Source organism: Colobus angolensis, unplaced genomic scaffold, assembly GCF_000951035.1.
Source record: "Colobus angolensis palliatus isolate OR3802 unplaced genomic scaffold, Cang.pa_1.0 Scaffold100, whole genome shotgun sequence".
Lineage (NCBI taxonomy): Eukaryota > Metazoa > Chordata > Mammalia > Primates > Cercopithecidae > Colobus > Colobus angolensis.
Window position 1 is genome coordinate 6,568,517 of NW_012110920.1, and position 15,880 is coordinate 6,584,396.

General features: G+C 46.8%; 1 protein-coding gene across 3 annotated transcripts in view; it reads left to right on the top strand.

Moving 5' to 3' along the window:
* Positions 1–892: 892 nt before the first annotated feature.
* The window catches only part of CAMK1G (calcium/calmodulin-dependent protein kinase IG), a 30,270-nt gene continuing 15,282 nt past the window's right edge, over positions 893–15,880 (top strand). Inside the window, exons 1-2 of one of the 3 annotated variants that reach the window (XM_011938011.1) lie at positions 893–988; positions 12,202–12,322. In XM_011938011.1, the coding sequence (XP_011793401.1) occupies positions 12,231–12,322 (92 nt within the window). In that variant the 5' untranslated portion in view covers positions 893–988; positions 12,202–12,230. Of the gene's footprint in view, positions 1,149–12,201; positions 12,323–15,880 lie in introns of all 3 variants that reach the window. The other 2 variants (XM_011938019.1, XM_011938028.1) reach the window with 2 other exon arrangements.

The following is a 15,880-nucleotide window of genomic DNA, read 5'->3' on the forward strand; positions in this document are numbered from 1 at the left end:
GATGTTGAGGTTGAGCATGATAACCAAGGTGGGATGTTGACTGGGGAGGTTCTCATGAAGATGGTAATAGACCCCGTGAGTAGATGGTAACCTTAAGGAGAGAGTAAAGAAGGAGAAAACAAGAGAGCAGATGACAGAGGTTAATGAAATCTGCACTAAAGGGACTGCCCCAGAGAAGCTAAGATGGAGACTGTGAAGCCTTGGTCAAGGGCCAGGATGGAGAGATGAGTACAGGAAACAGAGGGAGCAGAGAGTTTCCGGAGGAGGGGAATGATTTCCTGGGGTCTCAGGGGTTAGGACTGAGACCGGTTTGGGGATCAGAATGCTGAGCTTCTGGAGGAAAGGAGACATATCAAAGATATTGAGTGCGACTGTCCAACTGAGGGGCCCCTTGTGGGACGTCTAAGGCCCTTTCTCCCAGTTCTGTAAGAGATAACAAGCAAGGTGGATACTGAGATGTCTTCAGTCCCTACATATCAGACAGTGTAGATGTTCTGTTTTTCAGGGAGGGGTTTTTAGGCAACATACGCCAGCACCTGAGTGGTTAAAAGGGATACTGAGGCAGACAATCGTAGAAAGCTTATCTGATTTTTTCTGTCATCACCCATTCAGGATAATGGGAACCTATAATTTGATGTGTTTGCTTTTCATTCTTCCTTTCTGTCTTTTCATCACACACATCAATGCAAACACAATCGCTCGCGCACACACACACCAGGCAAAAATGCACAAGTATTTTTCTGGGTAAGACTCATTACTGCTCGGTGGGAGGGAGGGACAGCAGAGCCGAGGAAATGAAAGAGAGATGCAAGCCACCCTAGCTACTTTTACTCCCCTTTAAGGCTGCATGGTTACGGTCCTGGGAAAGAAAACTCCTGCATTCCTCCCCTTTAACTGGGTTTATTGTTAAAGCACTGGAGCAGCTAATCCTCACAGACCTGTAGGAGCTGGAGTGGGAGCCCAAGCAGGATTCTTGCCGAGTCCGTGGGTAAGACGACCCTGCTTCTTTTCTTGGCTTTAGGGGGTCTCCTTGCTTAGTGGGAAGTGTGCAGCACCTAGCGAGTGGATTTGAAGAGCCACTTTGTAAGCAACTTGGGCATTTATTTCAGCCCCAGTTCCAGGCTTCCCTGACTCTTTTGGCATCAAGGGTAAGTTATAGGTGCCTTGGAAAATAAGTCTGAATGGGGGTCCGGGCGGAGCCATCTGTCCATGATTCCTGGGCTGGCTTGCATGGAAACCTTTTGCACTTCTGGGCAGGGAAAAGGGAGAAAAATATCTTTATGTGCCCCTCCTGCAATGTCTGCATTCTAGGGACAAGCCTCCAAGCTCTATGCCTGGAGGGACCCCGTCCATCTGCTGGGGTGTCAGGACCTCCAGCTCTCTTGCACCCCTCCCTCCTGTTCAACCTTCATCTCTTAACCTCTCTGATCCCATCCATCAAATAAGGTATGCCCTCTCTGCCTACCTCTTTGGGTTATTGGGAGGATTAGGAGAACCAATGACAAAACGATTTGTAAACAGCCTGTGGCTTTGCAAACCTAAGGAAGAAGAATCAGCCTCAGTCCCTCCTGGAGAGGTCTGTGGACAGGCTTCAGGCTCCCTATCCCCGGCCACGTTAAGATGCAGAACACAGTCGAGCTATCGCTGTCAGTCACAAGACAGCTCCTTCACCTTCCCCAGGGGCGCGTCTACCTCCCTTCTGTTTTTAAACTTCCCTAGTTTACCTCTCAGGTGAAGATCTTGAAAGGAGGTCTGGATTCACCAACACCATCACCCCCATCCACACCGTGGCCCCTTCTCCCCACGTAACTTTGACGTACAAACATTAACCCTGAGGCTCCCGGAGGTGGCTGCCAGGGCTCACGCTGGTCTGCAGTGCTTGGCTGGCCAGCCTCTTGCTCTGGAGTGAGATAAATTGATCATGAGGAAAATCTCTGAGAAGGGTCAAGAGAGTCAAGCAGATTCCACCTTAGGTAAGAAGATGATCTTTTCCAGATCATAAGCTGAAGACAGAACAAGGCCCCTGTCATTCCTGCTGACCCAAGCTTAACCAGAACCAAAGATGAGACCCACCTCTGAAACAGGCCGTAACACAGAGTGCTTAGTAATACCTGGTATGCGGACCACATTTTAGTTTATAATGGGTTTATAATTAATCTTCTTTAGGATGATCCCATCAGATGGTGTGGCATGTATTATTTTCCCCTTAATATAGATGAGACCACTGAGGCTCAGAGGTTAAAGGGGTTGCAAAGCTGGTGATGATGGTGGCATTTGAACCCAGATCTATTGATAAATTCAGTGACCTTTCCATGATGCTGCAGATTGCTCTGGTGTGTGTGTGTGCGTGTGTGTGTGGCTGCTTATTAAGAGTCCTCTTCAGAAAGTACTCTTTGGGAAAGAAGCTTGAGGTTAGAGTGAGAAATGGTTTGAGCTGGAGCCATGAGAGGCTTGAGGCAATAGATATGCTGCCCCCAGCCTCCGCGCTGAGAAATCTGAGTGCTTTAAGGATTCAGTCCTTTCCAGATTGTCTGAGCCATGTGTTCCCAGGGGAATCAGTCAGGCGTTAGGATTGCATTACAGTATCATGAGGATGAAGGTGGAGATGAGTGACATCCCAGCAACCGCCACCAGGAAAGAGGCAACAGGTTATGTGGTACAGTGACGAGAAGACTAGCGTTGGAATCCAGTTCAGTTCTATCATTCGCTATCAGTTTGATGTGGGGGATTTTTCTGAACATTTCTACTTATCAGTACCTGAGCCGTAAAATGCGGTTACCTTGAAAGGGGGCCATGAGTCATTAAACAAGATAATGCATGCAAAGTGCCTAGCAAGGTGCCCCACCCAGGTGCGTGGTCCAGGGCAGCGAATACTATAAAGCCTGGGAGAGCGTCTACCTGGAAGTGAAAAAGCATCCCCCTCTAAGAGGAGAGCACATCCCTCGCTCCCTCTCCCCCATACACAGGCACACAGGGCCAGAAATAAATTGCCACACGAATGCGCGCGAGTGGCGGCGCCTAGCCACAGCCTGCCAGCGCCAGCGAGTGAATGAGCTGCAGCATGAATGAGGGGAGCGGCTGAGTCTGCAAACAGGCTGCGTGCCTGGCGCTACAACTGCAGGCGCGCCGCCACGGTCAATGGCTAGGGGGTTGGGGCTGAGTGGGAGCGGCTGCCAGCAAGAAAGCAAGCTGAAGCAGGCAGGGGACTGCAAGGACTATCCATGATTGTGGAGGAAAGGCTGGTAACTCAGAGCTTCCTGACACAGCCCTTCATCCTGAATTCAGCCTGTCCTTTCTTTTGCACTCCATTCCTGGTGGGGGAAATATCCTTCCTCTCCCCTTCTGGAAGCCGCAGTAGAGTGCCTGGCTGTGACGGTTAATAGTAATGAGCGTTCGGCCTGTACAAAAGAGGCACCTCTTGCATGGGATTAGGCTTGAAGGCGGTGTGTGACACACAGTCAGTGTTAACCTTGAAAACTCCTTAGAAAAGTGCCCCAATGGAGACCTGATATCGCCCATGAAAAAACCCAACAAAACTATTATTTCCTCTCTTGTTGCAACAGTTCTCTGCTTTCTTGGTTGGGTACCAGATGAAGTAGTTGGCTTGCATTCAGGGCTATGATGTATGAAAAATCATATATCTTTAAACACTTTAGAATCACAGTGAGATGAGATGCTCACACTGTGAAAGGCACGTGGGAGCTGGAACCAGCTGAAGGAACAGCAGATCCCTGTCTCCTGTCCTGTGCGCACCCCTGTTTAAGTCCTTATTGGTTTCCCTTTCTTTCTCCAGTGCTTAGTGTTTAATTCATGTGCCTATAATGTGGACCCACTGCATGGCACTTTATAGGTTGCAAACTGCTTTTGTGCCCATTGAAGCATTAGCCCTCTAAAGGAATGCTGAGAAGTAGAGCAGGGATCATTATTCACACTCAGCAGATGAGGAAAAAGAGGCCCAATATGCTTAGCAGCACACTAAGAATAAGCAACATACCCTGCTCTCTACAATGGCCCCTGTGTGTTGACCTCTCAGCTACCACATGAAGCCCTAGAGAATGGTCTTCACATCCTCTGTAAGAAGCACATAATAAACCATAAGCAACACATAAATTATGGCTTGTCACTGCAGTCGGAGTGATTTTGTTAAACTTAAATGTAGGTTTGCGCCTTAAATAAACTGCAGACAACAATGGAAAAACCTTCTCCCTGGGTCATTTTGTGAACAGATACTGGCATGCAGAGTTGATCTTTGAAATGCAGAATGACAGTGGCAGAAAGGCTGGGAAATGGAGTGGGTGGTCCTTGGAGTTTCTCTCCAGTCAGAAGCCTCCTGAAGCCTTTAGGCTCTAGAACCTGGGCTTTGGCAAGCTGATGAGCCACTTGGGTTGCAACCCATGAACTAGAAATGAGTTCTGACACAGGCCCAGCCATTCACCTATGACACCACAAGGAGGGTAAAACTGTGACTGATGGCAGAGGGCTGCTAGAAATTTCATCTATCCCTTCAAAATATGAAGAATTACAAAGCATTAGAGACGGTCTAGTCTACATTTCCAAAGGATGCTCTGAGAAACCCTAGATCCCCTGCACACTAATATGAGTGTTACAGAAGGAAAGAATTTCACTATCTACTACATTTGGGAAATGCCAGATTAAACAGCATTAAGCATGTGTGTTTAATGGTCCTCAGAGCCTTTAATAAGCTAATGTGGATTATGAATCTCCAAGAAGGGGGCTAGAGGAGGTAGCAAATCCACCCTGCTCACGGAGAGTCGCTCAGGACTAAGATAATGAAAAGCAAACTTCAGGGAACTTTAATCCAGTTCAATCTCATCTGTTCACCAAAGAGGAGGATGGAAACTCAGGGATGTATAGTGATCTGCTTGGGGCTGCACAGCTACTGGATATCAAACCAAGACTGGAAAAAGCCTGGGTTGTTTCTAGTATTCTTTTAACCCAGTGGATGATATAAAGTTCAATATAGGCCAGAGTGTAGAAAATTGTGGGACCCAACAAGAAAACTTCCCAACTTTTGCCTTTTACCCTTTTGTAACCAAGCGCTGACAGATTTCCATGATTCTGTGTGTCCCAGCCTGGAGGCAGAGAGCACATTTTTATTGAAGATGATCCAACTGATAACCTCCCTCCCAAGGCCCATAGGCTCTTCTGAGTCATGGTCCCAAAGAATGGAAAATCCTGGAAGCAGAGACTATAAAGCAGTCTTAGGGTAGACTGATTCCTCTAAGGTCAGTGAAAGAGCCAGGCATGATCCAGAAGGCCTGAGCCTGCTCACTATGCCCCAGAGTGATTCAAGCCTCCTTGCTCAGAAGCCCCTAGTGACAGCACCAGCAAAAGGAGGGTGGCTCTTTCTATGGGTGGAATTGAGAACCATTATCTGTGGGCTTAAGATTGCAGAGGTGCTACTCAAAGATGCTCTCCTTCCCTGTCCCCATCTACTCTGGTTAGTCCATGCCCAGTTTAGGAATATTATGATTGTTCCTACACTGTACATATTGTAATGGATTGGAGTGGATTGGATTGGAGTGGAGTGGAGTAGGGTGAATTGGATTGGATTGGATGGAAAGCCTTTGAATTCTAACGTGATGCTTCTAAGACTCTGGATCACCTAATTAGGAGTGTAACACTTTTAAGCTATTAGCCCAGCTGATTTGTTTAATAAACACCTCAGGGCAGGTCCCTAAATGGCTGCAACTCAAATAGGAAACTTTGGGTAGTGAGGCCATGTGGAGAGTGGGGCAGAAGTGAGAGTCCAGAGAAAGAATCTGACCAGTGTGGGGTCATGAGGTGACCTGGCAGTTTTAGGGTATATGACCACAGTGAGGAGGCCACTGCAAACAAACCTCATCTGCCTGAGAGTTCTGTCTGGGGCTAGTGATGCTCCCTTTACTAAATGAAGCTGGAAAAGGAGGAAGGACAGAGAAGCTCCATGGAAGGAGCACCTGCCTGCTGGGCTCATGGCCCAAGCATCTCTCACCAGCATCTCATAAACAGGCATCACACAGCCTGCCACTAGGAGCATGGAAAGGGCTGCACTCAGAGGCAGCATCCACCCCAAGGCTGTACTGCCTGCCCTTTAGGAAGAACTTTCCCCTCTGTAGCCTCCTCCACAGCTGCAGAATTTTCCCCCAAGAGGCCAGGAAGATCATCCAAAAAATACAGTTGAGCACTAACCAGGAGGCAGGTACTGCGGCAGCCCCAAGGGAGTCAACGGAACAGCCAAAGTCTTTGTCTGTGTGGGGTTACTTTCTATAGAGGAGATCAACCTCAGACAAATAAACAGGTTGCTTTGAGATTGTCATATGTATTACAGAAGAAAGGACTGGCTCACCTAAGAGAGAGTAACTCTGGGTGTGAGTAGACAGACTCTAGGTAGAATGGTCAGAAAGAGCCTTGTCTAGTGTCCCAGGGAAGTTCTTCTGACCAAGAACTGGACACAGGTCCCATCCCAGGCACTACTATCCCTGAAATGATGACGACAACAAAGAAGCCAAGCAGATTTGGCCTTCTATGGCCATTCCACCCTCTCCTGCTGCTGTGCCATGGGCAGAACCTCACAGTGAGGACTACAGAGAGGGAGGCCCTGCTGCAGTCCCTTCCCGGGGCTCAGGTCTTCTTGCTATAGGCTCCTCTCTAAAGCAATATAAAGAATACATCCACCCACCTTCCATACTCATCTTAAGTCTAACTCCTCCACAGTGCGCTCCCCAATCAACCCACCCCCAAGCTTTTCTTTCTCATTCACTCATTTAGCAACCATGGGCTGGACCTTCAGCGAGTGCCAGGAACAGTAGTAGGTTCTAGGATTTCAAAGATGAGTAACACGTGGTCCCAGTCCTTTAAGCAGACTGGCCTGCATTCTTAGCTCCTTATTTATATATCTGCATTTGATCTTCATAACCTGATTGTAAGCAGTTTTAAGGCCAGACTCCTATCATAGAAATGTCTATTTATAGCCCAAAGGGTATACAGGAAGTACTTAATAAATGCATGTTGAGTGGAGGAGTATTACCTCCACAACTCAAAGATAGTTCCATGAATAAGGTCATTTCCTTTGCTAGGAGCCATTTTCGCAGAATATTCTTGAGAATCTTGCTGTGCTGAGGTGCAAGGTGCCTGAACCAGCCACGAAGCCAACATCCTCCAAGTCTCCTGAGCTATCGACATGAAATCAGCCCTAAATCTCAGAGAAGTCTGTGGCGGCTGCTCCTGAGCTTTGAAACCCAATGGAAATTGTTGCCAGAAATAGAGTGAGAGGCGGGGAGTACTTTGGAAACAAATGAGAGCAATATTGGAGCTTCAAGCTCCTTAGAATTTGTTTTCTTTTCCTCTGAAAAGGCCTAGATTACAGAAGTCAAGCGAGAAGGGGGAGGACTTTAGCAGAAAGAAGCAGGATGCAGCCATGGAAGGAACGTGGGCACCCCTTTCAAAGCCCGCTGTTCAGACGTCCACCACACAGGGCATGGGGGTCTTGAGGCAATTGCTCTGGTTACAGATGGGTGGGAAGGAAAAGCCAAAGCTATGGGGGTTTCAGATCTGGGCCTTTGAGTTTTCCACATTGCACTGAAGACGGAACTAAATGGTTAGGATTCAGTGTATGGGAGGAGGAGTGGGCGGGAAAGATGTTTTCTTATAGCCTAGCTTCGGCTAAGAATACTATGTTTTTAAAGCTATTTAAGAGAGAAGAGAAAGAAGGAACAGTGAGTACAGATCTGCTAATGAGGTGGTACAGCCTCCTGGAGAACAGGCCGTCATTCCATGGGAGCTCCGGAAGGGGGAGTGATGGACGCCTGGCTCTTGGTCCCAGAGCTGGAAGGCAGCTCTTGATTGGCTGGAAAAGCAGCATCCACAGACATGTTGTTCTGTGGAGAGGGGAGAGAGGGAGGGTGAGGGAGATACACAGGCAGTTGATTTTGCTTTGTTAAATGTTCAAACCTTTGCCCTCATCCTCTACTTTCAAGACTTCCCAGCAGCAGTGTATCTACACAGCGAGAAGTATTTGTGATGCCTCCTGGAGACTGGGTCAGCTAAATGAGATTTTTTAAACCTGATAAGATTAACATGCAATAATGGACAATCTCAAATTTAAAGTACCCCATTTTTCTTTTTGCAGCCTGGTAAAGCGAGTGAGAGTTCATGCATTCTAGATGCCAAGCACCCTGATAAGTGGAAGCTGCTAGATTTGGGGTTCAGGATCTACAGAAAGGCATCTGGGTAAAGATATTCCCCAACTCTTACATTCCATCTTCCTCAAAGAGATCTCCACCAGTCAGGGTCCATTTGTCTCCACCTTGTGTACTGTGCCCTCAAAGTCAAGTGTCAGCCCACCACTGCCAGTGAGACCTCCTCTGGCCAGTGCCTGCATCTTGAACTGCTGTGGTCCCTTTGGGCTGCCACCCTGCCAAGAGGAACAGATCATCTAATGGGCCAGAAGACCCAAACACAAGCTACCAGATGTATATACAACTAGGTCAATCATGAAGGAGTTTCCCACATGCATTTTTTAATAATAAATAGCCAGCAATTATTATATAGCCAGGTTGCAAGTTGACACACTATTAAAATGTACACCAAAAAACGCAGCTTCCTTATTTCTTATAAATCTCTCTCATGAACTCCCACCCCATCAGGCAGCAAAAAAGGAAATGGGGAACTTTAAATTTCAATTTGTCCATTGTAGCATATAAATCTCCCTTTGGGTTTCAAGAGTCTCCTTTAGCTGACCTTATGCCTTTCAGGAAAACACAGCCTTGAGATGGCCTTTCCTCTTCCTGCTCAACTTCAAGGTGGCATTTTATGTTGTAAGGTATTTACTTGACCTTGTTGTCGTATATACCTTACATACGGTATATATGACAGTATATACCGTATACTGAGTATGAAGGGGGCCTCAGACTTCTCAGACTTATCAGGGACCCTGGCTTCCACAGTCCTCTGGATCCCATCAGATGCTGACTAGTGACTTCTGAAGTATGACTGGTCCCACCGGTTCATGGGGATCATACTGACATACTCTACTAAAGGCCCTGATCCCAGCTGTTTGCTTACCTGAAAAGTCCTGGTCATCACCATCTCTTCTCACCAACCCCTGCCGGCTGGCCCTGACCTGCTCTACATCCCCTCATAGGGCCATGAGCCATGATGAGCTGGTAAATGTTTAATGACAGCTTTTGGGGCAGGGGGCCAGTGGAGTCAGGGAGAAGCCCTGATTATAGCTGTTGCCACTGTCCATGGTGTAAATATTCCTATTAGGCCGGGATTGGTGGCTCACACCTGTAATCCCAGCACTTTAGGAGGCCAAGATGGGAGACTCACTTGAGCCCAGGAGTTCGAGGTCAGCCTGGGCAACAGAGTAAGACCCTGTCTTTGGAAAACAAATTAAAATTAGTCAAGTGTGGTGATGCATGCCAACTACCAAGGTGGCTGAGGTCCCAACTACTAGGGTGGCTGAGATGAGATCACTTCAGACCAGGGGGTGGAGGCTACAGTGAGGAATGATCACACCACTGCACTCCAGCCTGGGCAATAGAGCAAGACTCTGTCTCAAAAAAAATACTCCAGTACTCCTACTGTGGTCACTTTCTAGCTGCCAACATTAACACCAGAGATGTGCACAGCTGGCTCTCATGAGCTGGCATGAGCTGGCCCCGGGGAGGTTTTGGAGTCTCTGCCCATCATGAGGCACTGTCTCAACTCACCTCCTCCCTTGAGGCCTCCCCATGATTTCTCACTGCCCTGTTAGATACAGTTGCAAGAAGACCTCTTCCTAGGCTTAAAGCCTCCCACTAGCAGGGTCCTGGTAAGCCACCCCATCCATGTCACCAGTCTCCCCATTCCTGAACAGATGCTCTACTCCAAGAGACCAAAAACAAAGATCTGTGCTTTGGAAACCTATACCATCTGTCTCCCCATCCCCTTTCCAGGATCCACTTGAACCAAAAGTATCCATCTTTCCACCTCCTCTTCCTCTCTGCCAAGAGCCTCGCTTGTGTCATATTCTTCTTATCCCAGGGCTCTAAGTCTCATATTGTGTTTCAATGGCGGAAGAGGTTTCCCTCTATTCCATGAAACCTATTTTACCATGAGTCCTCCAGATGTGGATTACCAGGAATGAAATACATCAATAACTGTCTCCAGAATATTATCTCCATTACAACTGTTTATCATTGTAGCAGAACAGAAAAAAATAAAAATAAAAATAAAAAAGAAACAACTATTTATCATGTGTATCATGTCTCTATATGTACCATTTCATTTAACTTTTACCATATCATAAAGGTTTTTGCCCCCACTTTACAGATGAGGAAATAGATTCAAAGAGGTTAGTAACTTGCCTTAGGCAAGACCATTTACCTGGTAACTAGCAAAGGTAGGATTTGAACTCAGGTTGGCCTCCAAAACTATGCTCTTTACTTAATGCTGAATTGTAGACAAGCAAACTTTCTTTTTGTTCAAAGGCTATTATTAATAGGAGACTCCATAGAGTCTACAGGTAGTTTTTCTCAAGTGGGGAAGGAAGGTCATTGCCCAAGAGGGGCAGCCATTAGACATATTTTCCTATTTCTCCATCAGGTTCAAAGAGTGTGAGGGAGAGGGTGTTGGCAGAAATGGTGTCTCACTCATCACTCCTGGACACCCAGTACCCTGCCATCAGCTGTTGAAGGAGGTAGGCAGAGTGGAATATCCAGAGGAAGAGAAATTCCCTCCAACCATTTAACCCCATCCCAAAAATGTGTTTCTCTCTAGCATTCATGAGCTCAGTCAGGGCACCCCCAACCAACCCCAGATGCTCCTGCCAGAAACATGGGAGTCCTCCTAGACTCCGTCTGCCCCACCATATGACACATCGCCTAATACTGTAGATAACTGGACTTCCAGAATACATCCCAGGTTCATCATTCTCTCCTTCACTCCCATCTGGCCTGAGCTACCATCATCTCTCTCCTAGACTTCTGTCCCCTACCCATTTTCCATGCAGCAACTCTTGCTCCCTCCACTCCCTTCACAGATCAGCCAGAGTGAACTCTTTAAAACATCAATGGCGTAATTAAATCCCCTGCTAAAAATACTTCATGTCTTCCCATCTCACTTAGAAGAAAATCCAAGGTCTAACAGAGTCTACAAGGCCCTTTATGGTCTGCCCCTGCCTGCCTCTCCCTGCCCATTCTCCACCCCCGACCATACGGCACTCACTCTGCACCAGCCATACCATCCCTTCAGGATCTGGAGCACACCATGCTCTTTCCTCCCTTCGAGATTTGCTGTTATATTTCTTTTGCAGAGAAGTTCTTTCACATGCTCTTTGCTTGGTTGGCTCCTTCCCAAACTTTGTGTCTCAGCTTAAATATGGCCTGCTCAAGAGGCCTTCCATGGCCTTTATCTAAAGAAGACTCTCCCTGCTTATCTCTACGACAAACCCAGGTTTTTGTCTTTCATGATTTTCCCCACACTTTGTAACTGTACATGTGTGACTTTACTTGCCCATTGCCCATCTCCTTCAGACTGGCACCCTCATGAAGGCAGGGCCAGCATCTGTGTTGTTATCAGTACACATCGGCACCTTGCATACACTAGGTGCTAAATAAATATTACTTGACTGTTGAATACGTATGGTAACTCCAGAACTCTGATATAAATTTAGGAAATGATTCAATTTAGATTTTCATGAATAACTATTTGCCCAGCACTGTGCTAAATGTTGTAGGAGTTACAAAAACAGCACAATACTCATTCATTTAACCCATAACAGGTGGGAGAGAGGTACTAGTGAGAAAAATTGAGGGAGGTGGCAGAGTTGTGACATTAGAGAGGAAGCCTGGCTGACTCTGTAGTCTGAGTAAACATTATGACTATCATTTGGAAAACAGGACATGCCTCAGCTCAGCTCAGATCCCCTCAAGGTGGATATTCCCAGGTTATCTACACACGTACTCACTACTGCCCTGACATGAGCATGCAGCAAGCATAGTATCCATGTAGTAAGCATTCCATGAATTTGTCCTCGTACTTTTTATAAGCAAGTGTGGAGACAGTTTTATTTTTGCCAGTTATCCAGGTTTGCTCCTAATCCTTCCTTTTGATAATTACAGAAAGATGTGAGTATTGCAGCCTGTTTTTAATCTTGTTTGACAAAGCAACTGACCAGACCTTTTTTCTCCTCCTTCTCCCCCTGTTCCAATAAAGCATCCTCAGAAGCTTCAACTCTGGAGGCGATGGGTCGAAAGGAAGAAGATGACTGCAGTTCCTGGAAGAAACAGACCACCAACATCCGGAAAACCTTCATTTTTATGGAAGTGCTGGGATCGTAAGTCCTGGGGCTATGAGGCCAGGTGGGCTGGGCTGCCTGCAGTGGGAGGTTGGAAGAGTTGTTCTCTGCTGGCTGCAATTGATGAACTGGACTGAGGCTGCTGTGACTTCATTTCGATTTCTTTAAGGGACTTAGGGAGAGTTTTGTGGCCTGGAGGATGGTGGGTGGAGTGGGTGGCAGGTACTTTGGGTAATACCAAAGATGATTTAATACATTGGATATAGTCCCAGCTACTCGGGAGGCTGAGGCAGGAGAATTGCTTGAACCTGGGAGGCGGAGGTTGCAGTGAACCGAGATTGCGCCACCGCTCTCTAGCCTGATGACAGAGCAAGACTCTGTCTCAAAACAAAACAAAACAAAATTGGAGCCCTCAGGGAATACCAGTCCCTTTCCCCCAGGGCTTACCTCCTTCCGACCCACCTGCAGTGACCTATCCTCCTTCCAGATCTGTGACAGCTTGTGGGTTCTTGCCTCTGTCACAGGAGAGGGGAGTTGGAGAGCACTTCTGGAGGGCCAGTGACCCTAGAACTTTCCCAGCCTCCTCCCCCAGCATCTTCATTTCTCCAGCAGTGAACAACCTCATCTTCTGCTCTCACTGGAACAGAAGGGGCTTTTGGGGTCCAGGGATGGGTCATGGGTCACACACACCTGAATCAGCCCCCTGCGCCACCATCCTCCCTCCTCCATATCTAAGTGTTTCAGCTGTGCTGTAGTCCATACCTCTGCCAGCCTGCAGGGTGTCTGAGCATGCCCCTTGAAGATGATTACACGACTGGCAGACCAGAGACAGTTTGTCTGGAGCTGACTCTCCACTTAGTCCTGCCTCTCCCCTGGGAGGCTGCAGACTCTGACGCAGGCTGGCAGCAGCTCCAGGCCACTGGCCCCCAACCCCCTCAGAACCCCAGCTGGTCAGCTAATTACTCTAGGCTAATTGGGCCTGGGCAGTGAGGAGCAGCCAGCGGGCTGTCCATCCGGGTAAGCTTTCTCTGTAGCCAATGCCACTTCACTTTGCCCTGACTAGGAGGCAATGACCTCAGGCAATGACGGCTGCCCACACTCGTGCTGTAGACAGAGAAGTGACTTCTGAGCCCTCCTGGCACAGGCAGGTTGTCAGGCTGTGAAAGTGCAGGAGGATCCCAGCGGGATGCTGGTCATGAGAGCACAGGCCTTCCATCAAAGGCCTTTACCAAGACGGGAGTGACGAGAGAGGGGGTTTTGGCAGGAGAAAGAGACAAGGCTCACGAGTAAGTCAGAAATGATTTGCTAAGTGTTCCAAAAATCCAGAGGAGACGAGAGAAGGGAGCCCAGGTTGACAAGAATTTACCATCTGCTAGACTTGTGCTGTAGGACTCCAAAGATGGACACACCTTCCCTCTTAGAGCTCAGTGAAGTTTACCATAGCAGCACCTAAATCTGGGAGAACATCGGAGTCATCTGGAGAGTTTATGCCTCCAACTTTTAACTGTGAAAATGTTTAAACATATGGAAAAGGTGAAACAATGGTAAAATGAACCTCAGTATACCCACCATCTAAATTCAACATTGTTAACATTTCACTATACAGTATGTATTTTACATCACACACACACACACATGTACTGAACACTGAACTATTTGTAAATAAGTTGCTAACATGATGACATGTCACCTCCGAATCTTCTGTTTGCATCTCCTAAAATAAAGGCATTTTCACATATATCTACAATATCATTGTCACACTCAAGAAAATGAATAACAATTCCTTTTAGCCTGGGTGACTTTTGAAAAATAAATCCCTGGTCTCAGACCCACTAAACTGGAATTTTGGGAGATAGGATGCAGCAGCCAGGAATCTATATTTTAAGTGCTGCTGGTGTTCTAATGTATCTAGCTCAGCAGTGATTTGAAGGGAGCAGGAGGACAAGACAGGAGGCACGTCACAGCTGTTGCAGAAGTTAGAGCTGAGCGAAAGAGAAGACACCTCAGTGGTGCTTGGGATGAAGACCAGTGTCCCCAGGCTGCAGACCCCACAGACTTACCATAGTGGGGTGCAGTTCAGAGTGGACAAGTGTACAAATTATGAAAAAGTTGCTCTTTTATCTAGCCTGCTGTCTGCTGGGGCAGGAAATATAATAATTATCATATGAACATGTACGATGACTTCAAGGTGAATGGCACCTGCTGGAGTTGTTGCACTGCACAACCTGCCCAACCATAGCAGGGGCCCTGTCTTAAGTGTCCATTTTTTGTGGCCTCTTAATATGTCATTCTTATGTGTTGTGTATGTATCTGTCTTTCACACTGAATCCCAAGCTAGACCAATACTAATCTCAGTGCCTGACACAGAAAGGTTCCATCAGTTCAATAAGCATTCATTGAATACCTGACAGCATTTTTCAAATCAAATGCTAATTGCTTACTTGTCCCTGTTCCTCACTATTCTACAGGCTCCTTAAGAATGGAAACACTCACCTTTTAATTTCCAGTGTCTAAGACTCAGTAGGTGCTCAATAAATCTTGGTTGAAGGGATGAGTAAGTGAATGGATTAACAGAGCAAGCTCAGGAGGCTTTGATTAACTCAGATCCAAGTGCAGCTGGGAAAACAGGAAACTCAGACACAGGAAACACCAAGTAATTTCTAATGCAGATTTTTAAAGTCCTTGTAGAAGCTTGACTCCCATTAGGCTTTCATTCTAGCATATCCAGATGGCAGGGTCAAGGATGGCTCAGCTGTTTCCTTACTTAGACTCTCTCTCCTCTTGTACTACTGGGTGTTCTTCATAATGGTATTCAAATAGTAGTGATGATAATAATAGTATCTAACACATATAGTCTTAATAGATGTCAGAAACACTTTTAAGCAATTTACATCTATCAAGTCATTTAATTTTCTAAACAACCTTGTGAATCAGATACTGTTGATACTCCAACTTTTCAGATGAGGAAACTGGGAATATGGAAGTTAAGTGACTTTTTACCCCAAAAGCTGAGATTCTAACATGAACAATCAGGCTTCAGCATCCGCACCTAGCTTAACTGCTGGTCTGATGGTTTGGTCTTCAGAGGACCCCTTCGAACCAAGAGGCCTGTAATTTGGAATCCTACCCTGTATTCCCATTGGTTCCGCCTTCTCTGTCTTCAGAGACTGCCTCAGAGACTGCTAGGTTCTGTCTTTTGTCTTTGAAGATCCTACTGAATGAATGAGAGGATGATCAGCACCCTGGCCTCTGATAAGGGTGATCATCACCATCTAAAATTGAGAGAGAAGTCTTTTTGTTCTCACTGTACTTCCACAGCTACCTCCAGCTGCCACTCCAGTGTGCCACACTGAGTCACATTGAAAGTGACATGAATTGACTGTAGTGGCTTCTTTTTAGTGGGCTTGCCAAGTGGAGAAATCTCTCCACAGCTGCAGTGGAGTCTCTGTCTCTAGGGATCATTCCCAAACTATGGAACCAGGAAATAATACATGCCTAGTCCCTGAATCTGTGGTGGGATCTTTTTCTTCCAATATGATCTTTAAATTAGAAAGCACATTAGCATGTCAGATACACCTGCCATCAACATAATTCAGC